This window comes from Zonotrichia leucophrys, chromosome 7 (genome assembly GCF_028769735.1).
Source record: "Zonotrichia leucophrys gambelii isolate GWCS_2022_RI chromosome 7, RI_Zleu_2.0, whole genome shotgun sequence".
NCBI lineage: Eukaryota > Metazoa > Chordata > Aves > Passeriformes > Passerellidae > Zonotrichia > Zonotrichia leucophrys.
Genome location: NC_088177.1, coordinates 34,221,198 through 34,247,337, shown reverse-complemented (window position 1 = coordinate 34,247,337; position 26,140 = coordinate 34,221,198). Strand labels below are relative to the sequence as shown.

Sequence of the window (26,140 nt, the reverse complement as noted above, 5' to 3'; positions counted from 1 at the left end):
CCGATAGGCTGTGAGGGGCAGAGCCCCGCCTTCCCCAAGCCGGATTGGTCAGCGGGCGCGTCCCCATGTAGATTTCCGCCAATGGGATGGCGGAGGCGCCAGCCCGCACGCGGATATGCAAATGCACCCTCCTCCCGCAGGGGAGAGCGCTGGTTGGCGGAGAGAGGCCGCGACCACACAGCTGCGAGGGGAGGGGGGCGTGGGGGAGCCGTCGCGTTGGAGACGGCGGGCTCGGCGTTCCAATCCCCCCTCCCTCCCCTCCCCGCAGTGGGGGAGCCCCCGCGCGGCGGTGAGCGGGGCTGGGAGTGCGTGCGGGTCCGCTCAGAGCGCCCCGAGGGGCCCCGCGGGCTGGGGGCTGCGCGGCACCGGCGCCGCCGCTCCCGGGGACAGCGGCGCCGCTGGGAGAGGGCACCGCTCCCTCTGCCCTTTCCCCGGCCCTAGGTGAGGTGAGGCCGCTCCTGCTGCCCGCGCCGTGGGGCCGCGCTCAGGCTGCCCGGCCGGAGGTGCGCCCTGCCGGCAGAGCCGGTCCGGCGGCCTGCGGCCTCGGGAGGGGGCGCGAGTGGGGCTTCCTCCATGTTTGTTTCCTTTCTCAGGGGGAGTCCTGCAGCCCGAGGCTTCCAGCTGTGCTGCAGGAGCTGGGATGAAGTAGTGGCGTGAGGACCCCACGCCTTAACATAAAAAGGAAAGAGGCTGGAATCGATGGTGGTGTGCGCTCCTGGCTGTTCCCCATGGCGGGCACGGACCCCCAGGTCCTGGCCTTGGCTGCTCAGATCACTGAGAGCAGAGAACAGGACATCCCCCTGCTGCTGCTGAAGTTAAAGGGTAATTAGTGCCGTTCCTAAAATAAAATTATGAGCTGGCGAACTATAGCCAGTCATTCTTCCGTCTACCTCCTTAAATACAGAAAGTTGTTCTGAAACTCTGTAAGGAAGCAGCTTTTCCTGAGAGTGGCGTCTGACTTAGCAAAAGTAAGGAGGAGGAGCTGAGGAGCAAATGGACAGAATTTTTTTCTGCTTTTCAGCTGTCACGCTGATAATGTGGGCTCTTTTCCTGCTGATACAGGCAAGGATCTTACACTTGGTCAAATCATTTCTCCCAGTGCTCTTTGGGCAGAGAGCCAGGGTGGTTGTCCATATTCAGTTTTTAAATCTTTACACAGAAACAAGATCATGAACTCCTGTGTGACTTCCCTGTATTTCCTTCTGCTACACAGCCACTGCTCATAGGAATGGTTGAAACAAGTCAGGTCCTGTTCTAAATTGAGATGTAATTATAAGGAAGCTATATGTTTCCCAGTGGTTGTGGTTTTTTCTAGCCTAGGAAATTCATACAAATGGTTCATATCCCAGGTAATGTATGTTTTGCTACTAAATATGTAGAGAGAAAATGGAAACCTAAGTTTAGCCATCCCTTCCCAATTGTCGTAATTGTAATTTTACAAATGAGTTGTAGCTGTAGCAGCAGAAATTGCTGACAAAATATTTAATGGTGTTGTTAGCACTTTTACAATTAACTTTAATCCTGGATCCTGGCTCTGTGTACATGTACTCTTCTTAGAGTATATATTTTAGAAAAATGGAAAAACCCCTGCACATCAGAATCTTATGTTTTTCTTTGTCTCTCTCCCACTTTATTCCCACAGGAATTTTAAGCAGTCCTTCCTTAGGATGTGAAGAATCAAATAAAATTAAGCAAGATATATATGACTATGGTCTTACTCAGTACTGCCTGCTGGTCCTTAAGCAAGACCACTCTCAGCTGCATGGAGCCTGGGCTACTGCTGCCCAGCTAGCAGAGATACTGAGGTAAAAAAAAAAAAAAAGGCTAAGAAGAGGGCTTCCAGTTTTCTTTCTGTCCTTTCATCTTGTTCTTTCTCTTTTCAAGCTGTAATACATTGGCTCCCATCCAGAACAAGGCTTGTTGTTCAGGAAAGGCCAGGGTTAAAGTGCAGGGAAGCAGTCAAGAGCAGAGGGGTCAGGCATGGCCTAATTGGTCCTGTTTTATTCATTTGCATTGTGCTTCATTGAGCTGGGGGAACTATATGGTGGGAACAGGGTTTGTGTTGGCTTTACCTTTTTTTGTGGACAGTACTCACTAGTGCAGCAGTTTTTACCCAGTGATTATATCATTTTGAATTGTAGCTATTTAAAAAATGTTATTTTGTTTGCTTAGATTTCATCTTGCAAATATCTTCAACCTGATTGACTCAATGCTTGGCCTGACTGTATTTAAATATTTATTTAGTATACCAATTTGAAGTATCTACTTACATTTTTAAATATAATAGATGACACAGTTCATACAGACTAGATAACCTGATGTAGTAATATTGTGAGAATGGTATTGTAAATAAGAAAACTTCAAACTCAAACCCCCAGTGATCCAATCTCAATTTTAAATGTCAGGAAAAATAATACATTTTAAATTTTCCTCAAGTTTAGTTTTGGCTTAATTAAGGAGTAAAATTCTAAGGCATGAAGTAATTATGTGACCATCTCTTATTTATGCCATATCTGCAGTATGAATTTTTAAGGCAAGGAATTTCAGTAAGGGATGCAAGAGTTATCACCAGAGTAGTGTGATGCTTAAATCATCCCCTAAAAGCTGTTTCAGTTGCAGAGAATACTGAAATTTATTTTAGCTCTAAAAATGTCCTTTTGTAGCTAGAAGATTCTCAGCCTCATGCCTAGAATTTGTTTTCCAAGGGCTTTGGTAGACAGCTTTATGTGTGTGCATTCCCAAAATGTTAATATAGCCTAGATAAGATATCAGAAAGCAAAATTCATAAAAAGTCAGGAAGACTCTTTTGTTGCACTGGTATCAGTGCTGAGTGCAGAATTGAAACAACTTATCAGTTGTAAAACATGCAGTTTCTTGTAAAAAGTCTTCCAGAAACAACTGACGTGTTGTGGTGAGTAAAATAAGACAGCTGAGATCTGAGGAACTGATTTCTAGCCCACATGCCTTCCTCAGTTTGAGAAAAGTTGTAGACAGGCTCACTGAAGGTTTTGTGGTATATTTTTTATACATATTTTTACTGACAAATGTGCACCCTCTTCATCATTGGTCTTCCTTTATCAGGTTTTTTTTCTACCTTTCTATTTTGCCTTTTTTTTTCCCCTTCTTATGACCATAAGAGCCCTTCCCTAGAATATAGAACAAGCCTGAACAGATTCAATGAAGCTAAAGGAGAAAGTGTGTTGGATATGTTTGTTTTTAACTGAGAAATGCCATAATAAGTAGCAATATGGTCTCCAACCTGCCAGTGGCTGCTCTTCCTTGGAGGCAGTCACAGCAGTGAGCTGTTGTTCAGGGGGAATTGTCCCATGCCACTGAAGCATTTCTCTGATGACGTGACATTCATTCAAAGCTGTTCAAACAGGCCTTTGACTATTCAGGTTGACTTTTTTCCCTTTTTTCTGTTTTGTTTTGTTTTATGCCATTTCAGTCATTGTTGTGTAGGGCTAGAGGTGAAAGAAGATCCTGAGGAATTTTACAGGAAGTTTCTTCCTTCAGTTATAGACAGCCTGCTGGTTTTGGGAAAACGCTTGCAAGCACGATTTATCCGAGCAATCAAGGTATTTACATTTCATGGTTAAAAAAGCAGAGAATGCCTGCAAACTTTCTGCATATTGGATAAGTAGGATATTATTCTAGGGGCATAGTGTTAGGAACATTTATTTTCTAGAAATTGCAGTAGTTTTTCTTATGCCTCCGAGCTCTGAAGCTGAAATCTGTAATTGTGCAGCATTTTCTCCATGACTTGTGCAAAACCACTATACAAAGCCCTACAAAACACAGCAGTCATGGTAGTGTCTTAACTTTGCATATCATTAGTTCAGCCTTCATAATGACTTAGTTCTCACTCATTTTATTCAGCTTTAGAAAAAATGGTTTAGGGAGTCCTAAGATTTTAAATCAGATTTGTTGAAGTTTGTTTTGTCGTTCAGTTTCTGCTGCATAATTGGCAAAAAAAATTCCAAGAATGCTCACTGTTTCTGAACTTGCAAATGGAGAATGCCAAAGGCAGACTTCATGAATTTATAGATTTAAACACTTTCTCACATTTTCCTCCTTTTTTGCAATGAAGAAGGGTTTTACTCAGTGAGGTTCCCTTATGCCTCTGGAGTCTTCTGAGTTCTAGAATCAGAAGGAAAAATACCCCCAACAAGCAAAAACCCACGGGTAATTTAAATTACCATTTTCATGGATTCTGACAGTTTCTTTTAATATCCCCACTTCTCCACACTATCTCATTTCTTGGCTCACTGGCTTCTTGCACTTAGCCAAAGTTTTCCTGCAAAGTATTGTGATAGACACCACAGACAATCAATTCCCAGAAAGCATCAGTGCAATGACATAGTTTCTGTTAGTGCAGTACTTGAGAAGTGCATTTTGTGCTTGACAAGGAAGCTTCCTAAATGACATCCCAGCAGACTCTTATCCACAATATGTAATTTCCCCCATACTTTCTTATTATGTCTAAGCCTACATGCTACTTGAGTCATGCTTGTGGGCAAAGATTTCTTTTGAATGCAAATGCAGTCTACATTGTAATTAGTACTTTGGCTTTTAAACTTCATGGTCTCAGAGGTGACTGGGCACCCAGACTTGATGCTTGCTCAGTGGAATTTTGGAAATCCCACTCTACCAGTAGAGATTTAAAATTTATTCAACTCTTTTTGCTTTTTGCACAAGTTTTTGAAGTCAAGGGAAGTAGTGAAATAGCTTTCAGAAACTGACATGTTGCCAAAACACAGAACAGATAATATTACAGCTTAACATACTATTGTTATTTTGTATTTCTCCTTGTCAGTCTGGACCAAATACAAAGTTAAACCTTGACTGAGGGCTGGGGCTCCAGCTGGGATCTAGGACTAGGCTTCCCAGGGTTTCCTTTGTGGATGCTGAATTGATGTGGGATGTCTGACCATGTGCTTTGTAGCAACATTTGTCAGCAGTGAAGTACTGTCAAAAACCCTTTTGCTGTTCCACACACCAAGATTCCAGATTTCCAGTAGTCTGTGATTCACACTTGGAATACAGACTGGAATGTGCATCTGTATGTGCATTCACATGCTAAAACCTGAATTCCTGCTGGTCAGAGGGGAGCACTGGAGCACCTCTGCAGTGAAAAAAGGCTGAGAGATGGGGTTGTTCAGCTTGGAGAGGAGAAGTCTCTGAGAAGAACTTATGTCACCTCCCAGTACCTAAAGGGGCTACAAGACAGATGGAGGGACTTTTTACAAGGGCAGGTGGTGACAGGATAAGGGGTGACACTGAAAGAAGGAGCTTGACACCGAAAGGGGAAGGTTTAAATTAGGTATTGGGAAGAAATTCTGTGCTGTCAGGATGGTAAAGTGCTGGGACAGGCTGCCTAGAGAAGCTGTGGGTGCTCCATCTGTGGAAGCATTCGAGGCCAGGCTCAGTGAAGCTCTGAGAAATCTGGTCCACTGTTAAGTGTCCCAGCCCATGGCAGTGGGGCTGGAACAGGATGGACTTTAGGTCCTTTCCTACCATTCTGTGATTGATTCTATGTTTTTTTCCAGTCCAGTGCTATCACAGGTAAGCACATGATGTAGTCTGTTTGGCAAACAGATCAAATTTCAGCTTTATAGTGGTTTGGTGTTTGCTCCCACACCTCCAGCTAGGAGGTGCTTCTGAAGCTTCACCATACCAGTTATCAGGAACCTTTTTCATTTTGACTGTGTCCTTGGCCACTTCATACCTTTTTTATTTCCCCCCTCTTCTTTAAAGTAATAGATTTCCCACTTACAGCATTAAATCTGTGATGCATATTTGCTAAGCTATCATTTGTCTTATCTCTCCACTGCTATCAAATATTTTTAAGGCGTAAACAAGATTTCTCTCTCGTTGTTGTGATTGTTTTTCCCGAATGGATGCTTTTGTTCTTTTAGTATCTTCAGATCTTCTTCACTGATCTCTGACCTCAAATGTTCCACAAGTTAGGGTGTTTTGGTTTTTTTTTCAACTAGTTCCTACAGTTTCACCAACTTCATTTGGAAATTTGGTGGAAGTTTGGTCGCCAAATTCCTGAGGCATACAAACCTTCCCATGACATCAAGATGAGGTCCTTAATGAAGATAAATACACATGTTTTTACCTACTTCTCTCTTGTTTAGGATAAAGAAAAACAAGACTTTTTACACTGGTTCCAAACAGTAACTGATGCCATCTGCTGGCTGTTCGGTGGGCATATCCAACTAGCAGCATGTGGTAAGGGAAATGTCAACCCACAGAACACCTGAACATTTATTTATGGCAACTACAAGTTTCAAAATTCATTCTTAAGTTAATCTCCACCTAGTCTTCTAAGCCTGAGTAGGTGTTAAATCAGTCTTTTCAAGTAGTCAGCTCAACAGCAATATCTGAAATGGTAAATATCCACTAAAGGGAAATACTCAAGAGTTCCCCTTCTAGTCTTTCAGAGATAAACATTTAAAAGTGTCATCCTGTAATTTCTCTTTGTAAGTCTATACCTTTTAAAAATCAGGTTGTTGGGGTTTTTCTTTCCCAATAAGAGACAATTGATCTTTTCCTGTATGTGATTAAAATATGCAGAAATTTGACCAGAGTACATTGCTAACCCTGATAAGTAGATAGATTTGGAGACTGATTTCTGAAGTTTTTTACATGACAAGAAATTTTACAAATATCTAACAAACTTCACTATATATTTCTGACCAAAAGAAGCTTTCATTTAAACTGATGTTAATCGCACTGATTCTGAAAAGCAGAATTTGGTTTTGTTTCTAGTATTGGAAAAAAACGAAAAGGATCCTAAGATATATAACTAAAAACACAAATGGTCAGAAAAATTACTGAATACATAGCCAGTGATACACTGGGATAAAAAAGATGGTGCTTTAATGGCATCAGTGTACTTGCATTAAATAATCTGGGGTAACAAACTTTGAGGTTTGAGGTCCTTAGCTTTTTTGGATTTTGTTACCCCAGTGTTAATTCCACCGTTGTTGTAAGAAAAGGGTACTATTGTTGCATAAAGGGGTTTAAAGCTTTCATTCCCTTGCAACCTCAGTGTCTGAGGAACGTCCAAAGGCAGAAAAAACCAGGATTCACCATGTTTTTTGGAGGTTAAAGTAGTTTAGTTATCTCAGTAAGTTTCAGTGTAAGAATTATAAATGAGGGAGTTTGTTCCAGAAACAGTGTCTGGGTTTACTTGCTATGACTTATGATGAAGTTTATTTGGTTTATGGTATTTTCAAGTCTGTTCTGATTTCATGATTTCTTGTTTTCTTGTTTTTGGTTTTCTTTGCAGTACTACAAAATGATCGCTTCCTGCAGTTGTTAATAACAGATGATGTTGAAACAGCAATTGTAATGATGTCTGTGTTACACAATATTTTGAGGGTCAATAGGTTGGTTGTTTTCATATCATTATTTTTCTTAATAATAAATATAAAAGGTAGCTCATTACTGCTTGGTAAAATAAAATCTTTTCATTTGCAAGCATTGTTGTGTTTTACTGTTTGGGGTTTTTTTCCCCTAGTCTTTGTAGTAGAAATTAAAAACATTAAAAAGCTGGGATTTTATTCTTCTTAAATTGAGGGAGTGGTAATTAGTTGATTGAAACAGTAGTACTGTCTGGATCATATTCCTGTTCCAGCTAGCTGGGCATCTTGGCTTGCTGGATATAGCCTGACATAGCTAAATAAGTCACTGTTAAAAAGCTCATGTTTTTCAATTAACACTTCTGTCCTATTCCCCCTTTTTTTTTTTTATTCTTTTTAAAGTTCTGTCTTGCTTCAAGTTGAAGAAGAGACCCTTCACTCTGTCTTGGATGAACTTGTTTATAAGCTGTCCTCTACCACCAATCCTGCTGTAGGAAGTGCTGCCACAAAACTGCTGTTATTAGTGGCAAAATCTTGCAAGCAGCTTGTGCAGTTACTCACAGCTCGCTACAAAGGTTTGTAAACATGCATGGGACTGGTCACTGAGCCTCCTCTTGCATTCCCTGTGAAAATAAAAAGACAGAAATTTCCCATTGTGGTTCAATAACTCTCCAGTACAGGTGGAAACTGCAATGCCACGTTGCTTTGTGGGTTTTTCCCTTTCTATTCATTTTCATTGCAGTTTAAGGTACTGCACCTCTTTCTGTTCCCTAGATTTATTTTCTTCTGTGTACTGAGGACTCTGCATGTGGCAACTTGTCTTTTAAAGTTGTTGATTGTGATTTCCAATTTGATGGGCTTTTGCTTCTTTCTGTTTCCCTGTGCAGGTTGGTTATTGAGGGATGCACTGGCAGGGTGCCTGCACTGCCACAGTCAGAGGGCCCTGTGTCACATCTGCCACAGGCTAAGGCTCACTAATCCACAGCATGAAAGTTTTACTTAGTGACCTGCTGACCCTGGCTGTTGCAGGTCTGCTCATCTGATGGGGGCTGTTTAGCTATCCAGGAGCTGGCTGTCTTTTGATGTCCAAGTAATTGGAATGAGCTCTTTCCAGGAATTCATGAGATTAATTTATCATTTTGTCTCGATGCCTTCATATGATAAGGCTGAGTATGTGTATAATTTGTTCTATGTTATTCATTCCTTAATGAGGTGTCCCATTTAATGTTTCTGTCTCTAGCATAGCAGGAAGCTCCAGGAAACCCTTTGCACTCTATCATGCCCATGGAGACTAAGGAACAGGCATAATATCTGCCATGTCTTTTTTGTTCTGGATGTTATTGTGGGTCAAAACTACTTGTGAGCAGCCTCAGTCCTTAGAGGACAAAGACAGTAAAAAGAAATGCAAGGCAAAATGTCCAATTTCCATTTTTTTCACTTGTGCTGACTACTTATTATAGAGTAACAGCTACATAAATTTCTGGACCAGATGAACAGCTTTGCCACCCTTTTGCCTACAGAACTGAGAGGAGGGATTCCTTGTATTGTGGAATTAAGTATAGTGTGCCTAAGGCTGCTATCACATTGTGGATTCTTGGGAAGCTGCCTTGATGGTCTGATCATCCCAGCTGTAGAATACTGGCTTGTTTGAAGTTGTGTAGGTCTCCATCAAAGGATGCTTTATTTTGCTCTAGAATCACAGTATGCCACAGTAATTTAGAACTGTGCATGTTTCCTCTTTCCACTAAGAAAAGAAAAAAAATTGTGTTTTTTCTCTATTTTTTTTTAAAGTTAGAATCCTTCTGTTAGTTTTAATTTGGGCTTTGGAGTCCTTTACAGACTTTGAGGAATAAAAGCAACAGAGAAAGCATTACAGCATTTCCACCATCTGGTCATCTGACTGAAGCCCCTTGGCTTCACAGTGGCAGAGTGAGGTGCTTTGGTGTGAGCTTTGCCAGTGAAGGCCTGCTGGAGCTGAGGGCACCTCCAGGACCAGCACAGCCGCTGTGCCAGGTTCCCTGGAGGGCCTGGCCTTTTGTCCTGCATGGGCTGACACATCTGTGAGGCACTCTGGAGGTGCTCCCTGCCAGTAGCCACAAGGAGCATAGGGCTGTGTAGTCTGTAGAGACTGGCAAGTGGTTGTGTGAGCCCACAGCACTTGTGTGAGGGAGCTCTCTTGGGTAGCCTGGCTCCCTGCTTTTGCAGGACTCAGGCAGCCTTGGGACACCCATTTGGAGTCCTGCCTGTCTCTCCTGAAGTGTTTACCTGTGTTTGTTTTTCTACAATGGTGCACATGGTGCCACAGAGGTGCCATTTCTGTGTGCTCCAGATCCTGTAAGTACATGTGAGTGTTGTGTTGGAGTTCCCAGTGTATGAATAGGTTTATGGACAATAATTTGAAGATGGAAAAGTTACTTGAATCTGCAGTTCTTCAGGAGGCAAACATGCACATCCTTCCTGACCTCCTTTCTCTTCCCTCCAACTCCCTGCAGAGCCCTTAGGCTCTGGGATTTGTCTGATACAAACATTTTAGCACATGGCTACTTGCATAGGGAGTGTGTGTGTGTTGTGGGGGGAGCACAAGGGTGCTTTTTAGCTACTGCAAACTCAGCTCTTTTGTCTCATGGATTGGATGATGCACAGGCACTCACAGTTAAATGATGCTGTGCAGACATCAAACAATTCCAGCTGGAAATAAATAAATTTTATTATGAAAAATATGAAAAGAGTGTTAGCAACACCCAGCACTTGTGTGGTGCTTTGAATTTTTTAGCACCTTTCAATGACTTACTGATAAGACACTGAAAGTACATTGGTAATTTGACTGTCAGTGATATAAACACAATACTGACTTGGACATAGAAAATCACTGGATAATACTTCTTTGTAATAGTTGGAGCACCAGGCATTCTTTGATAAGATTATGCATTGACACTCAAAGATGGCTGATGGTCTTCAACTCTCACACTTCTTTGCACATAGAATCAGATTTAATTTGTTGATTCACAGTTTGTTGCTTTGAGAGCCTGAAAGGGTAAATTCACGTTACTGAATTAGCATCTTCTCTTTCTCTTAGGATTAAAAGAGCTTTTAAGTAAACAGTGGACTGGCAAAGGATTTGACAGGGAGGTCAATCAACTCTTGGACCTGCTGTATTTGGAACAATCCAGTGGAAAAGGAGAAATGCAGGTGATTAAGTTTAATGTGACTTTCAGATGTAAAATCCTATTTAGATGTGAAATCCTATTTACATGTGATTTCTGTATGTTTAGAAGGGATTTACTATATCACTTTGTAGAAACTTTTCAAACCTGTCTTATTATTTCACTATGTTAATTATTTTTAATTGCCTTTTTGAAATTATTTTATTGCTGTTTTTTAAAACATCAAGAAATTGCTCAGTCATTAAAATATGGGACTGTGACTCAAGAGATTGGCTTTCTGTGGAGATTCACCATAGATTTCAATAAAATCATAGGGGAAAAATAATTTTTTGCTAACTATCAGATTAAAATAACTGCATCTGGCCTTCTCACATCAGTGTTACAAATTTAGATCTCTGAATTCTAGGCAGCATTTACATAGAACTAAGTCATATACAGAAAATGTGCAGTAAGAACACCACCTGGACTGTGTTCCCAATGAAAGAGACAATGTGTGTTTCAGGAGCATCTTAAAAAAAATTTACATGCAGGTTTCTCAGAGGCAATACATCAATGAAAATGTTGTTTGCAGAGACCTGCTTTCATCTTCAACAGAGCAGGGTGTTTTGTGATTCAGTTTGTTTGTGGTGTTTTCTAAAATCCATTTAAGAATAGAATAGATTTTTTTCATGTTTGCATTTCAGTGACTTCTGATCATACTGCAAATGTAACATTTTTTCCTACTGCTCTTTCTCCAAAGTTGTCTTTCTGTCCTCTCTAGTGCAAGTATTTTGATTGAATCACTATTTGAAATATCAAGTGCTTCAGGTGTTTTAAATACGAATTTTTCATGTTGATTTTACATATATATATATTTGTGCTGTAGATTCCTTTGTTTATCACAGACAGCATCAATACAGGTCAGATTATCTGCTTTTGGGGCAAGTATGGAGTTCATGGTAATAACTGTCTCATAAGACCTTAAATTCTCCAATTTGATGCATTTGAAAACTGATGGGGTTTGGCCAAATGTTGAGATTGTTCAATTATGCAAGCAGTAATAAAGTGGTTTTTTATGCATAGACAGTATTCTACCAACTGTTTTATTAATTTCTATTAATTTTTATTAATTTCAGAAGCAGCATGAAGCAGCTTGTGTGATCCAGGCAGCGTGGCGGGGATTTCAGACAAGGAAAAGGCTGAAAAAGCTGCCCCAGGCAGTGGTCACTTTACAGAGAAGCTTCAGGTAAACAGTATGACTTTGTGAAAAGCAGTAAAGAACAGGATCTAGTATGAAGGTTTGAGTTGGGGTGGGTTTTCTCAAGTCACAAAGGAAGAGGAAGAATTCAGATCATCTAATTCAGTGTCCTGTTTGAAGTAGGCCTGCCTCAAAATGGGATCTGGATGCTCAGGGCCACATCCAGGTTTAGAGGTCTCCAAGGATGGAGATCCTACCATCTCACTTGATCCCTTTCCTTGTGCTGGACGATTTGCCTTGTGAAGAATTCTTCCATTACAGGCAGTGGGAATTTCCTTGTTGCACTCTTTATCACTGCCTCTTGTCCTTTTTCTGAGCACCCCCATAAGTCTGGCTATGTCTGCTCTCTAACACTTGTTTAGGTAGTGGGAGACAGATTTGCCTTCCTTTAGGCTAAACACACCTTGCCTGTCCTTCTACATCCTACATTCCATGGCCCTAATTGTCTCTGTTTGGATGGTCTCTATCCCTCCCATTGCACCAAACAGCACTAGAAGATGATGTACTGGTGGTAGGACAGATAACTGGTTAACAGTTAACTTGACACACAATTGTTCTGTAAATTACCTTGGAGCTACCATGGAGCTTGCACATGCCAGACTGCTGCAGAAACCAAGTCCCATAGTGCTTGGCCCACAGTGCCAGTGTAGTGCTTGCAAGACCTTGTTCTTCATTAATTTTTAAATCTTTGGCTCTCAGAAGCAGAGTTACTTCAGTGACCTAGAAACAGTATCCTCTGCCTTGGAGCAGCAGAGAAGAAGGAAGCTATGTAAATAATGCTTGTCTCACTTGAATAACACTGCAGCAGTAATGTTAGCATGTGTTAGGCTAACTGTTTTGAGGAATTTCATTTGAATTTAACATGGGTTAAGGGATTAAAGTCAACTGTAGACTCCACAGCAAGTTTTTTCAAACTTTTTTTGCACATTGATCATTATTGTGTCAAAAGTAGATCTTATAAATCGCTGTCCAATCACATTGCATGTAACCAAAGCAATACAAAGCAAACAACTATGCTTTATTGTCTAGACTGGCCTTAAGAGGATATTGGACTATCTAAGGTGTAGTTTTAAAATTCTGAAAGATTTCCAGGGGCAAGCAGTGTGTCTGTTGAGGGCCACTGGTCACTACACTTTTGTGATGGAGTCAGACATCCTTGTCACTCCCTTTTACTCCACCATGCACTTGAAAACAATATTCCTTCCCTCATAAGGCACCTTGCAAGCCTGCAAGCTAAACTTATAGCCCAGAAATTTTGGATGATAGGCTAAGATGTAACATGGAAAAGCAGCAGGGAAAGGATGGTGAGACTATCAGCCATCACCAAGCTGCTTGACTCCTTTCTGTCATATTTTCAATATTGTAAGCATTAGTCTGTGCCTTTTAGGTAGCTCTCAAGTCATTTAAATGGACTTTTGAAAGTGTTTGTTTAATATTGAGAGGAATGGAAACTTATTAATGTCCTTACAGCTGTGTGTGTTCATGGCTCACTCAGTCCCAGTGTACTGAGCAAATACAGAACTGTACAGTGCCAGTGTTGGTTTTCTTCTGTCTACCTCAAAACATTACACTGAAAAATAGTGTTTGGAATACTGTAAACATGACTGTAGAAGAGCTTTTAAGAGTACTTTTTAATTTTTAGCAGTCAGGTCCTGGTTATGTTCACAGATTTATTTTAGAACGAGTGTGGTTCAATAGTGCCGAGATTGAAACTCCAAACTTTGCTCACCTGCAGCTGCAGAAAGCTCTGCAAGTTATAAACTTTTGAAACGGTGGTTTCAGAAATATCTCCTCAGTGAATGTTAAAGCCTGTGGTCTTTCCTTGAAGCTAGTTCACTATTACATAGCTAATTGCAGGACATTTTAAATGGCAATAATTTTTATTAATAATGCATCAAAAATGAAACCATTTTATATTTCGAAAGAGATGACCAGAGGGAGGCTGCTCTGTGCAATGAACTGCAGAAGGAAGCTTGGATCTTACTCTGTGTATGTTTTACTTTAGTTCAGAGGCAGTTCCCTGTCACAGTGTGGTCTTGTGCAAGCAAATATATCTTATCATTAGGAGAAACAGAGAACAAATGTGTTTTGCAGACTACATAGGAAAGAATCAGTACTAAAGAATCATTTAAATACCTGACAGACACTTTTGGTTTCACAGATGTGCATCTGAGAAGTTCATGAAACATTTTTGTAGTTTTCAGCCTAGTGAAGCTGATAAAAATTGATGGGCAAAATATTAAAAGTTTTATCAAAAAAATGTGAACAAAAGTCTTGTTTGATCCTGTGACTTCATTTGTCTTAGAAATATAATATTTGGATTAAAATATTAATTACCTAAATTAAAAATGTAAAAACTTACAGCCTTAATTTGTAGAAATGTGTGGGCTGAAAACCTTTAATTTCCTTGAAACCATTCTGATATAATCACATGTGTCATGATCTGTCTCTGTAGGTCCGTGTGTGGGCACATCTCAAGTCTGCATTACAGTTGTAAAAGGATTATTGTCTGTCAGATTGTGGTGGAGGCTTTTTTATCTGTTGAGGTCAGATCTTCAAATCCAGAGCATCTCTTTCACACAACAGTTTCCATCCCAATCTCTCCCAGTTTTAGAGACTAAAGAGAAGATATGGTTGGTGGAAAAATTATAGCTCAATTTATACTAGTGATGGGAAACACAAATAGCTCATTAGTACTGTGAGTCTAAAGGTATGTGCCATGCAGCAATAGCAGAATTACTTGGACATTAGGTCTAGTCTGTGGACATTTTCCTCCTCTGGCATCCCTTATACTTCTGCTTTGTCCATTGGTTGGTTTTCTTTCCTAGTGCTTAAAGCACCTCTTTCATTGTCCCCAGAAAAGGGCTAGAGGAGAGCAGAACCCTGGGCTGTGGGCCCAGTGAGGGGCTCAGGTCCTGAGTGGGGAAGTGATTTTGCTGCAGTAGGAACAGAGAAGCCCCATTGTTACCTTGTTGTGGGGTAAAGTTGTACATTCTCAGATTTAAGCTGCTAGGTTGGGTCCATTGGGATGAGAAGGGGCAGTGAAGGGAGGGGGAGCTTTAGCTCACACCTCCTCATACTTCACTGAGACCATGGCCAAGTGGTCTCAGTAATTATTAGTATCAATACATCAGTATATTAGGTATTTTATGTTAGTCTCTATATTGATATATTGCTGTGTATTTCATGTACATGTTGTTAGTAGCTTGAACACTCCAGGGCCAGTTGCAGAGTTTTCAACTGTCTCATCTGTGAAGCTTCTGCTGCAGGTTTTCCAGTGCTCAGCAGGGCAACACCCTAACATCACATCTAGAACAGATCAGGAAGAATTTGCAAAAAAATTCTTTCCTAGTGTTCTCTAACAAAGTTGATGGACCAAATATGTCTGTCTGTATTTCCTGGAGAAAAAGAAATCCCTTAAAAATTAAGAATTGAGGCTTGGCAGCCAACATTCTGATCTCCTTTCGCAGTCAGTACAAAAATAATTGTTTGTATTGTGGGAAGCAGGTGCCATGCATGCTGATGGATAGACTAGAAAAGGTGGGTACTGAAGCAGATGGCTAATGTTGCTTTACCTCTTCAGCAAATGATGGAATCAAAATTGTTGTTCCAGTTCATTCTGGCTGTGAATGTCCCACATGAAGCATCATTCCCTTCAGAGCCCTTAGAACTTTATCCTGAGTAAAGATTTACACTTTGATTTTGTAGAGTGGTTCAGAGTTTTTTGTGGCTATAGATAGTGTGGTAATTTGTTAGTCTGCAGAAGACTTCGCATTGCTTGGTGTCATTCTGCAGCCAACAGCTGGCATAGCAGATTGTTTTGTGGATTTTCTTTCTCAATGCTGGACCACTTAACACAAAGAAAAGGAGAGATACCTTAAAGAAATTGACAACTTTAGGTAATTGTTAATGTATTTGTGTATTGCAGAGCTAAACGGGAACAGGAGCTGCAGCATTTAACAAAACAGAAGGAAGATGAAGCTCTAAAACTGCAAATGCAACTTCAGAGACAGAGGGCCATGAGACTCTTCCATGAACGACAGCTGGCCTTACTGGAAGTTGTCCATGCCAGTATGATTTATATTAAACTATAGCAGAAGATTAAAGTGTCTGGGTGTCCTTAGGAACAATTTCCCCAAATCTATTTCCCAATCTTGCATGTCTTTTTACACTGTAGTCTTACTGTCTCTTCTCCTGACCCAATTATCTGAAAGAGAATGTGCTAATTCCCCCAGGGCTCAGTAACTACTGATCAAGATCTGGTGCCTTCAAAATGGTGCAGGAGAAAGGGAGAGACAGTTTTCTTGTGTTACAAAGCTCCATTGCAGCTGTGATCTGCAAGATTTGACCCACAGCCAGGACACCCTGGGGAAAGAGGGGCTTTTAACTGAGAGCACCCAAGTTTTTTGGTGCTCTCTAGCTTGAGGATTAACAATGTAAATTGTTAAGAGAACATAACCCGCAGTCTTCTAACTGTGGATTTTTGTTACCTTTGTAGGTCAGGTGAATAAATACATGCAGGAAATGGAGGAGAAATCAGCATTAACTATCCAGAGATTCTGGCGAGGGTATAGAGCAAGAAGAATTTTTCATCAGCAGAAACAATCTCTTAAGGAGTATAAGGCAGCTGTCATCATTCAAAGAGCAGTAAGTATTTATACTTTGGTCTAACAGTAGATAGGACTGAGTGGATTGTTGTGAAGCCTCATAAAACTGTTTATTTTCTTACTGTCAATGTAGCCATAAGTTATTAAAAAATTACTTGGGGGCGATAGTCTAGAGACACAAGTTGCTTTAAAGGGTTAAAGCTTGTATAGGCTACAAAGCCTAATATAGTCTTGCAACAAAAGTATAAAAGCTGCTTCTTTGAAACCCAGGATTGGAATGTCACCATACTACAGATGAGTCACTAACTTATTATGAGTGTTGTTACTATTTAGTGTTCATGCTGACCTTGTCTGTTGTCTTTTCAACATCATGGCTGCATTTAGGCGTTAACAGATGCAGTACTGAAACACTTTCTATGATTGTTTATAAACAAAACGGGAAGACAAATTTCCTCTCTGTGATTGTTATATTCTCATATGTTCCTTACAAAGGCTTGTAAATTCTTGGAGAAACGAAGGAGGAGGAGACCTCTCTCTCCTTGGAAAGAACCCAGGGGACTGACTGATGAGCAGAGACTAGCTTTGCAGCAGAAGGTGGATGACTACATCAAATTGCATCCGGTCTGTTTCTTAGTCATTTCATAATTTGCATTAATGATGCAACGTAAAATACTGTAGGGATGAAATATATTCATCTTCATAAATTATGATCAAGATAATCCATTTGAGGTATGTATGTATCAACCCTGCTTGTTTGGCAGCAAGGCACTAGGACATTGGGGATTTTAACCATTAATCTAATAAAAAGTGTCAAAGCAAACGGTAATTGGAAAATTTATATACATGATGATGGATAATTTTGAAGAGAGTTGCAGAGGAAGCAAAATTACAAAGTTAACAATTAGGAACAGCATTTGCATTCCTTGTTTAGGCATTATTCTACCCCCAGAAGTTTTAAAATAACCAGCTCCTAATGGTAACAAACTTATTTTCCTCCAGGCTTCCCAAATGTCAGAAGAAAGGAGTAAAGAATTGCATGTGCAGGCTCAGGCAAAGCTGGCACAGTTCCTGCTGAGGAACAGGCTGGATCAGAGAGCAGCACAGAGGAGAGAGGCTTTGCTGGCTCAGGTCAACACCGATGTGGAGCTGCTAATGAGTATGTGACTGCTCTGCTCATGGCTTTGATTGCCATCTGGATAAAACCAATTTACAGGGAAAATTAGAGTGAGCAGTGGTAAAACCTCATTTCAAAACTGAAATATCTTTCTTTGCCATGTGCCTTATCTTGAGATCCAGGCTTTGTTAGAGATTATCCAAGTGCTGCTGTAGGTTCAGGATAAACACCTGTTTTTCAAGGAGCACCTTATTCTGCTGGAAGTCTCTGTCTGATATGTTCACAAGAAAAGCAATAGCCCTCTAACAGGCATTAGAATTTCTTAAAAAGGGGGTCTCACACAACCTATTCACCCACATTTGTTTTCCTTTGGTTTGTTTTCTCATGTTGTGAGTAAGCTGCTGGTTAAAACACTCTCACCCCTTCCAGATGAAAAGGGAAATCTTTGAGCTGCAATTTCCATGTTTTCATTTACTTGGCCTGGCTTTAAGTGAAACAGAATTCACTAGTGTGCTATCTTAATTCCAGACAAGTGGCTGCATGAAAAAGCAAGAGTAGCAAACTGCAGCCACCAGAGAGCACCCAAGCTGGGCAGAATTCAGCAAGTTACTGAATTCCATTAGTCTGTCACGTGCTGTGTCACTGCAGCTCATCACTCCCTGAGCAGGCAAATCAGCAACACACTTACACTGGGTCTCCCAAGCAGGGAAACCACAAGGCTGCTGCACCAGAGCAGTGGAAACACCAAGCTGATGTCACCCTGCACCAGGAGCACTGATCCACAGTAGTGACCAGGATATCCTCTGAGGTTATGCTTCCACAAGAAGTCATTTTGGTGGATACCACCACTGCACCTGAAAGAAGTAGTCCATGTTTCCCCTTTCTTCTTTCTACCCCATTATGTATTTCTTTTGTCAGATTAGCCTTTATTTGGATTGCCACTCCAATCAGATTTATGATTTATCATGTAGTCATAAAATTGCAATGCCAGCGCAAGGAAAGGAGTGGCTTAGGACAGTAGGAAGTGGGAGGGTAGTGTTCCGTTTTTTTTTTTTTTAATACTTATAAAACCACAAACAAAATACAGAAAACTTTTCTTCCTGTTCTTGCAGATGCTCCAGGTTTAGCAGAGACCACAGAAAAAGATATTGGTGCCTTTATGAGTCGATCAATCCCTGTAGCTACCAAGGCAAGACAAGCCCACAACACTATGCTAAAACACACTCGTTGGCCATGGTGGAAGAAGCTTGGAGATGAGTTTATGGAGGATGATGTAATTCCTGATGATGCTATAAACACAGAACTGGAAACTCTCTTTATTGGAGGAAGGAAATCCTTTTAGGTAACAAGCAGAAGAATTACATATTCAACCAGACTCATATCTGCACTATGCACTCACTTGTGTATGTTTTTAAGGAAGGAAAACATTTGAAAAAGACTGAAAAAGACCAAAGCCTTATTTTAGTGCATTTTACTTAATAAAAATCCCTTCCTGTACATCAAGAGTTGGATCCTATTGATTGTGCTGTTGCAAATAGGATTTAAATACTGTAATTTTAAATGAAGGTATTTTGTAATTTGTATCATTTTAAAAATAAGTTCATAACCTTTGGCTTTTCAGTTACTGATGTGTCTGAAACAAGAATTTGAGACTGTGCTAATGCCATAGCTACCTGCACTATTTTTCAGATGAAAGGCCAGAGTCTTAAAAATGAGATCTTGCCTCACTGCAAAGGAGGAAAAAGTGCAGGGGTTTCTGTTGGTTGTATGTGGGCAGCAGTATTGGTTCAGCATGTTTGTTTTCCATTCTCTCTGGAAGGCTTTGAGTTTTAATTTTAGTGGAGATGAATGGAAAACAAATAAATAGAAACAGTGGGCGGAAGACCAAGCCCATTGAGATACAGCTGATACATGGAAATTAATAACTGGATGGCTGCCAGGAGGAAGAGCTGTGCTGTGTGTTAACTTTTTTTCACAGAACTGTGATTTGGAATGCACTGAGTTGGCTCACAATTCCTTTCTTGGACAGTTAATTGATGGAACAATCCATTAAATATTTTCTAGGGCACTTGCAGGTGTCTGTTGAACTCCACAGTTCTGCTGTATTAGTTTTGAGCCATGCCCATAACAAGACAGGTACCCTATAACTACAAGAGCAGAGGGTCTGTGTGCAGTCACCAAGTGCTCCAAGGGATGGAAGATATCCCTCAGCAGCCAAGCTCTGGCACTGGAAATGGCCCAGCATCTCTGGATGAGCTGCAGCAAGCCAGCTTTTCCCTTCAAAATGCCTGAGTCCTCTGTGCACATCATCGTCCCCTTGGCCATGCAGCCTCTGGCCCAAACTATTTTGATGCAGAAACCTCTGCTCTTACATTTATTCCTAATCACCCTTATTCTAACAGGTCCTTGGTGCAGGGAGATGGTCACAAAAGGACTTTGCAGAATGTATCTCACATACAGAGCTGAGCCCCCATGGTCAGTGTTAAATACCAAGTGAATTAGAGAGCCATCTTCCCCAAATGCCATTTATTGTAATGGCCTCTGTCACTTGCTGCTAGAGGAGTGGATAATAAACTCCTCCTTTGGAATATGCAATTTGCTAAATCATGGGGGTTTTCAAGTGAACAGAAAACCTACTGGAAGATGCTGTTTTGCTGGAGGAATTCAAGTTGTTGGTCCAGCAGCACAAATTCCTCTGCCCCCAAAAAATGCTTTGTTTTACTTTGTGCTTGTCACCAGGAGATTGCAGTCACATCCATTTTACAGACCAGGGAAACTGAGGCAAGAGAGCCATGAGGGAACATGCCTATGGCTGTATATAGCTGTATCACTTGTCACTTGTTCCTGTTACTGTCCCAGGCAGAGCAAGCCAGAAAGGGGCCACATGCTGGGATGGAGCAGGGAGATGTTCTTGGGTGCCAATTACTGTGGCCAGTTCAAAGCCTGGGCCCAGTAAAAGTGGTTCCCAACCTCCTCTGATGCCCTGCTTGGCTCACAGAGGGAGAGATTTGGTGTAGTTTGATTCCTTCTCTTTCCAAATCTTTCTGCACCACATGCTGGACATGTTACTGGCATTTTATTTCTTTGCAGCCCCTTCTGGAATGAAATACTCTTGTCTTAATAATGGGAACAGATATTGACAGCTGAACAGAAGCCTCCTCCAGCTTGTGACCAAGTGAACAGTTCTGTCTGGTTTAAACAATTACCCAAAAAAGACTGTGGGAGCGGCCATGAGCTGTGATGGTCCAGTCCTACTCCTGCTTTCCTGTTTGCCATAGCCCACAGGTGTGCCCAGAAAGCCTGGAGATGTTACTTGGGCTTTAACCTACGGCATGGGTCGTTCAGGCAGGCAGGAAAAAGGGAGTTTAGTCATACCCAGCAGGTCTGGACTGTGCCCCTTTGGGTAGCAAGCAGGCTTGACTTGGCAGGCTGAAAACAGACCCTGCTCACGCAGAGGAATTCTGGGGGTGCTCTCCCCACTGGTGGGGTGACATTCCTGGGGGGTACCTGTGACAAGGCAAGGGCAGAGGTGGAGCTCAACCTGTGAGGGCAGTGGCGCTCAGGTCATTAAATATTGATGCTGTCTAAGCTGGCCTGTGGGGGCGATTGAGCTGAATTGCAGGTTTCTGTTGCTGTGATAAATTGGACCAATTTGTCATGTGGTTTTGTTTCTTCCCTCCCTAAGTAAAGCTATACAGGAGCATTATTGCTATGGCTTCAGCAGCAGCGAACAATCTGGAAACCAAAATCCTCTGGTGGATATGGATAAAATGGGAGCAAAGGCAATTGTTCTTCTGCCAAAGGCGCCACCAAAGTCATGGAGCTGGAGGAAGGCAGCAAAAAGAACAAAACAAACAAACAAAACATTACTCAGCCCTTTCAGAGACAGAGACAAAGTAGTGTCCTCTGCTAGCTCCTGCAATTGAGGAAAATTCCTGTTTATGCAGACAGATGCTTTTTTTTTAGCTTTAGCTGTAACTGGAGTCTGCAAACAACAGGATGTCCATCTCCTGCAGAGACACAGGCATACACTCGAGACTGTGCTGCTAAATCCAAGGGCATCTTCTGGCCTTTCAGACTGGCTGTAACAGGAGCTTTGAGCTGAGGACAAGAGATAACCCTGATGCTATTTCACCCCTTGCCTCTGTCTTCTACTGCCCATTTCCATGGGAGCAGAATCTGGTATAAACATCTGCTCTCCAGTGCAGAGTATCACATATATCGAGTACAAGGCGAGACAAAAGCTTTCTCTGAGTAGTGGAATCTGGTCTATTTATAAATTAGCATGCAACGGAAAAGGAGGCAGCTCATTGCAGGGGGAGCTGCAAAGACCATCACAATAGATCTCCAAGTTCTCCTTATCATCCTTCTTTACAGCACAATAACACCAGGTCATTCTCCAAGCATCCTTGTGTCCAGTGAAAAACCCCTTAAGAAGGAGATTGTTTACTGACATGAGCAATATATGGGCCCAGACTGACCAAGGGGAACTAAAGGACAGCTGCCTCCTATCCCCTCTCCCCTGCTCTCCCTGAAGGCAGGGCTGGGTTTACCCCAGGTGCCTTCTTGGGACAGAATGGCAAAGTCCGGCAGATGAAGACCAAGGACAGGACACCAGAGCTCTGGCAGTTTTTCCCAGTTTTACCAGAGAACATCTCTGTAACCTTGAGCACATTCTGTCTCTGTCTTTTCCTCTGACACATGAGGCTTACTGAAGAGGTTTCATATGTTTTATTTGTAATTTAAGAGCCTTCACTGGAGGATGCTGTGAGCCCAGTGCCACTGAAATCCCTTTCTACTAAGGTTGAATAGGAGTTTGACAGATTTTAGAAAGAAAAAAAATGTATAATCAGGTGTGGAACACATAGAAAGAGTTCTGGGTTGCTATGCTATTTATTTCTCTCCACAATCAACTTTTCTCTGCAGAATTTAGGGTTTTTTTCTAATTGTCTTCAAACAGAAACAATGCCTTTACTTAGTCTGGATCACTTAACAAAACTCATGAATGTGAGCAATTCTGATCAGCGATCCTCCTTTTAACATGTCTCACCAGTCCAGAGCCTGCCTGTTCAGAACGAGATGAACACAGGCACACGTGTATAAGTCCAGTAACAAGACCCAGCTCAGTCTAGCATTACATGACAGAGCCAATGAACTGCGGTACTTAATCCTAGAAACAATCAACATAACTATTAACTTGCCAAGTCCTTACTGACTGAAAGGGAAGATGTTCAAGCTGTCATGGTTATGCCTAAAATGAATGATCAATTAAAATAGTTGTAAATGCAGGATACAATTAATTCCTCGCCCAGAACAGGGATAAACGGAGGCGTTACCACTGCCTTGGCTTTATTCTCACAGCAGCTCCCCTCTTTCCAGAGAGACTGCCCGTCACGTGTAGAGCCTGTGGCGGCTGATGCAGGAAGATAGTCAGGAGAGTCACCAGAGCCGTGCTTGCTGTAGGACAAAAGAACGTGCGATCTGTGACCGGAGATAGGGACTCCCGAGGTGGCCGGTCTAAAGAACAGCTACCGGATATGGAGAATGAGGGATCCCAAGCACCGTAAGAGGAAGCCGAGGCTAATCTAAGCCGCGCTCGGACCTGCCCGGCACTGTGGGGAAGGAGGGGCGCAGGGCTGGGGAGAAGGGCGGGCGCCGATAGACGAGCGCCTAAAGCTGAGGCTGCAGGGCCGTCTGCTCGCAGCCCGCGGGGACCCCCTGCCCTGCCCCGTCTCCTCAGCACCGCCCGCTCCCGGCCCCGGGGGCCGCCCCGCGCTCTCCCCTCAGCCCCGCTCGGGGCGGGGCCCTCCGGGGTGCCCGCGCTCCGTCCCCTCAGGCCCGCCCGCTCTGTCCCCTCGGCCCTGTCGGGGCGGGGCGCTGGGGCCGGTACCTCGCCCGAGCCGCGCCCGCCGTTGCCGTGGTGACGGGCTAAGCCGGGCCTGCGAGCGGCGGGCGCCGAGGGGCCGGGCCGGAGCCGACCCGCGGCTCGGCGCTGCCGGGCGGGCATGCACAACAAAGGCGGCGGGCGACGCGTCCCGGGCGGGCTCCGCAGGTAGGCAGGTGCGGGCGGCGGGCGGGTCCCTCTCGGCAGCCAGTCCCGCAGAACGTGTCCCCACCGCCCTGCTGTGAGGGGAGAGCGACCGGGGAGCGAGCTCCTTCTTCAGCCCCGGCCCCGGCCCCGCCGCACCTTGCGGGCGCGGGGCTGCAACAAAGGCAAATGGCTGCGTGGCGGGGAGGGCTGCGGGACCGCTCGTGCAGCTCTCTGTGATTTATATGTGCGCTGGTCTCGTTCCCCGGTCCGGCGGGGCCCCTCGGGTCCCACCGGCAGCTCGGCGCCCAGCGCGGGGACGGGAGCGGGGGATACGCGCGCTTCCCAAGCCCTTGCACACCTGCCCCGGCTGACACCTGCCCGCTGCCGGGGCCCGCATGTGCCCGCACCGCGCACTCGCTCGCTGCTCGCCCCGGCACCGGGGGCTCCGCTGGCACGGCACGGCACGGAGCGCTCTGCTCTGCCCGGGAGCTGCTCCGGGCTTGCCCGGCCGCTGCTCTCGGCTCCTGAAACTGCACCCGCAGGGACACAGAGCTTTGCAGGCAGCAGGGAAGAGCCTTGGAGGTGCCTGGGGGCTTTTTGTCCTGTGCAAGGTGGGAGATCGTGTGCTGGTGCGATACTAGGCTGAGCTCAATCGTGGGGAAGGGGTGGCTGGGCAGCACCTGGCTCTTTAAATTTGCGAGGTCCCAGTGAGTCATTTCTTAATTAACTTCCATGTGATTTCAGCTCTAAGATGCATTCTCCCAAATTCATAATAGGTTTTGATACCTGAGGTGTTAGCAGGAGCATCTGTTTGGATCCAGAGAGGTAGAAGTTTTACTGCATTATTGAAAACAGAATTCCCTGGAGGAAAATCTCTAAAATCTGCTCCTACCATTTATACTGCAGCAAGGCAGCACTGGGTGCATCTACACTTTAGCCTTTCCTCATTTCCTAGTAATTGTGGCGCTGAAAAGCATTGTAAACAACTCTGCTTGTTTGTTGGTATTATAGTAAGGCCTGAGGGCTTGGTAGTGGTTTCTTTTGCTCATGGTTCTCAAAATGCTTCACAGACATCAATTAAGACTGGGAGCACTGCTGCAAATCTGGGGAGGTTTTATTGATCTCATTTTACAGATGAAGGAGCAGATAAGAGTCCTAGAAAGATTTAAGTCAAATCCAGAACCTAAGCATAGATTCAAAATTCCCTATTTAGGGTGCTGTTTCCCACCTTACTTTATAAAATTTTTCTCCTAATTTCACTGGCTGCTCCATGAGATGATTTGGGCGCTGTCAGCCATGTACTCTATGGGATTTTGAGATAATGCTCTTGCATATTGCCAAAAGTGATGCACCTTTAGTGCCATACTGTTGAGAATAATGGTTTCTGAGTAAAACAAGTCTCTCTTGTTTGGTTTGTGCTGAGGTAGAACCCAAGAGCTCTGTCGTGAACAAGGATGCATTAGGCAAGGCATTGTGCATGCAGACAGCAAAGCTTACACAGAGCTGATGAGCCAGGTACAGAAAACCAGGGTGTCTGCTGTGGTTTCTTTGGCAAAATCCCTCAAAAAGAGACAGGGTCTCTCCTCACTAAGGCTCTTTGAAGGGTATATTGCCAAAAGCAAAATAAGTGATTCCTATTGTGCCTGCAACTGCAAAGACTCCTGATCCTAGCCTGGTTTTTGAGTTTGTCCACTTGCTTGCATGGCCCAGACAGGAGATGGACTGTCTGAGATCTGGTTCACATCCTTAGGCATTGCTTACATTGATCTCCTTTAAGGCCTTTAACCAGAGAACCCCAGCTGCAGTCTCAGATTTAAGGCTTGCCTCTGTCTGTAGAGCACTGTACAAGATAACAACGGTAGCCCCAAAGCACTTATAAAGTTTTAAGCTCCTTAAGCTTCATCTGTGTAAGAAAAGCCTGCTGCAGACTAGGTGATGATGCACAGCTCCCAGTAGTCATGGAGAAAAGGGAAAGGAATGCTTTTATGGATTTTCTGAGTTTATTATCCATTGCGAGCTTGCTGAGTCTGATTTAGTCTAACAAGATAGTCTGGAAATCCTGATTTCTTAATATTTAAGTTTGTAGGAGATCAAGTTGCACTTCAAATACAGCTTCCCCAACTAAACAGTTACCATCCAACCTCAAACACCTCAGTGATGCAGGTGTAAGAAGCATTGCTGATTGGTGGCAGGCAAGATACAGCATCACAGTTGGTTTCCTTTCCAGTGTTTCAGAGGACAGTTCTTTTAGAGGAGAGACAGCAAGCATAGCTCCAGGGCCTCCATGGCTGGGCATCAGCCAATTACTGTCATATCAGATTAGCCCTATGGCATATCAGCACACATTTATGTTAATACAGATGCAACATGACTGTTCCATAGTATTGATGGAATTATTGTGTTTACAGCCCTATAACATGACTAATTGAAAGGGAGGTTCTGATTACAAAACCATGGACTTTGGAGGTGATTTCTTCTGCAGCTTTTGAATGGGCCTGTTTGGAACTAAGAAATAAACTACTAGAGGACATAACCCAGTTTTTATTTTCCATTGATGAAGTTACCCTTTTGGCAAGCTCTTGGGGAAAAAAAAGATCCTCTATCATAAAAGAAA

General features: G+C 43.0%; 2 protein-coding genes across 7 annotated transcripts in view; both read left to right on the top strand.

The window, feature by feature from the left end:
* Positions 1-168: 168 nt before the first annotated feature.
* On the top strand, positions 169-20,179 carry IQCB1 (IQ motif containing B1). Of its 4 annotated transcripts, none has more exons than XM_064718005.1 (14): positions 169-289; positions 594-822; positions 1,643-1,805; positions 3,449-3,578; positions 6,144-6,237; positions 7,301-7,400; positions 7,776-7,948; positions 10,450-10,562; positions 11,653-11,762; positions 15,703-15,845; positions 16,273-16,421; positions 16,874-17,002; positions 17,381-17,537; positions 18,608-20,177. In XM_064718005.1, exons 2-14 carry the CDS (start codon positions 729-731, stop codon positions 18,835-18,837), a joined length of 1,785 nt encoding a protein of 594 aa, XP_064574075.1. In that variant the 5' UTR covers positions 169-289; positions 594-728; the 3' UTR covers positions 18,838-20,177. The 4 variants fall into 4 exon arrangements, with proteins under 4 accessions (XP_064574075.1, XP_064574076.1, XP_064574072.1 ...); XM_064718006.1 differs by having other exon boundaries at positions 174-441; positions 16,874-16,975; positions 18,608-20,179; XM_064718002.1 differs by having other exon boundaries at positions 174-441.
* A 3,064-nt stretch (positions 20,180-23,243) lies between these two features.
* LOC135450413 (rho guanine nucleotide exchange factor 17-like) overlaps positions 23,244-26,140 on the top strand; it is a 44,507-nt gene continuing 41,610 nt past the window's right edge. For 2 of the 3 annotated variants that reach the window (XM_064718527.1, XM_064718525.1), the window contains exon 1: positions 23,248-23,547. Coding sequence is in view for 1 of the 3 variants with exons in the window: in XM_064718528.1 (XP_064574598.1) it covers positions 23,501-23,547 (47 nt within the window). In the remaining 2 variants the exon portion in view is untranslated. Of the gene's footprint in view, positions 23,548-26,140 lie in introns of all 3 variants that reach the window. The other variant, XM_064718528.1, reaches the window with a different exon arrangement.

Bases quoted from the DNA above. Each gene is read 5' to 3' on its own strand.
- IQCB1 (XM_064718005.1), top strand. From the start codon at position 729: ATGGCGGGCACGGACCCCCAGGTCCTGGCCTTGGCTGCTCAGATCACT. The intron at 1,806-3,448 runs GTAAAAAAAAAA...ATGCCATTTCAG, and splicing joins CAGCTAGCAGAGATACTGAG to TCATTGTTGTGTAGGGCTAG. The intron at 17,003-17,380 runs GTCTGTTTCTTA...ATTTTCCTCCAG, and splicing joins ACTACATCAAATTGCATCCG to GCTTCCCAAATGTCAGAAGA.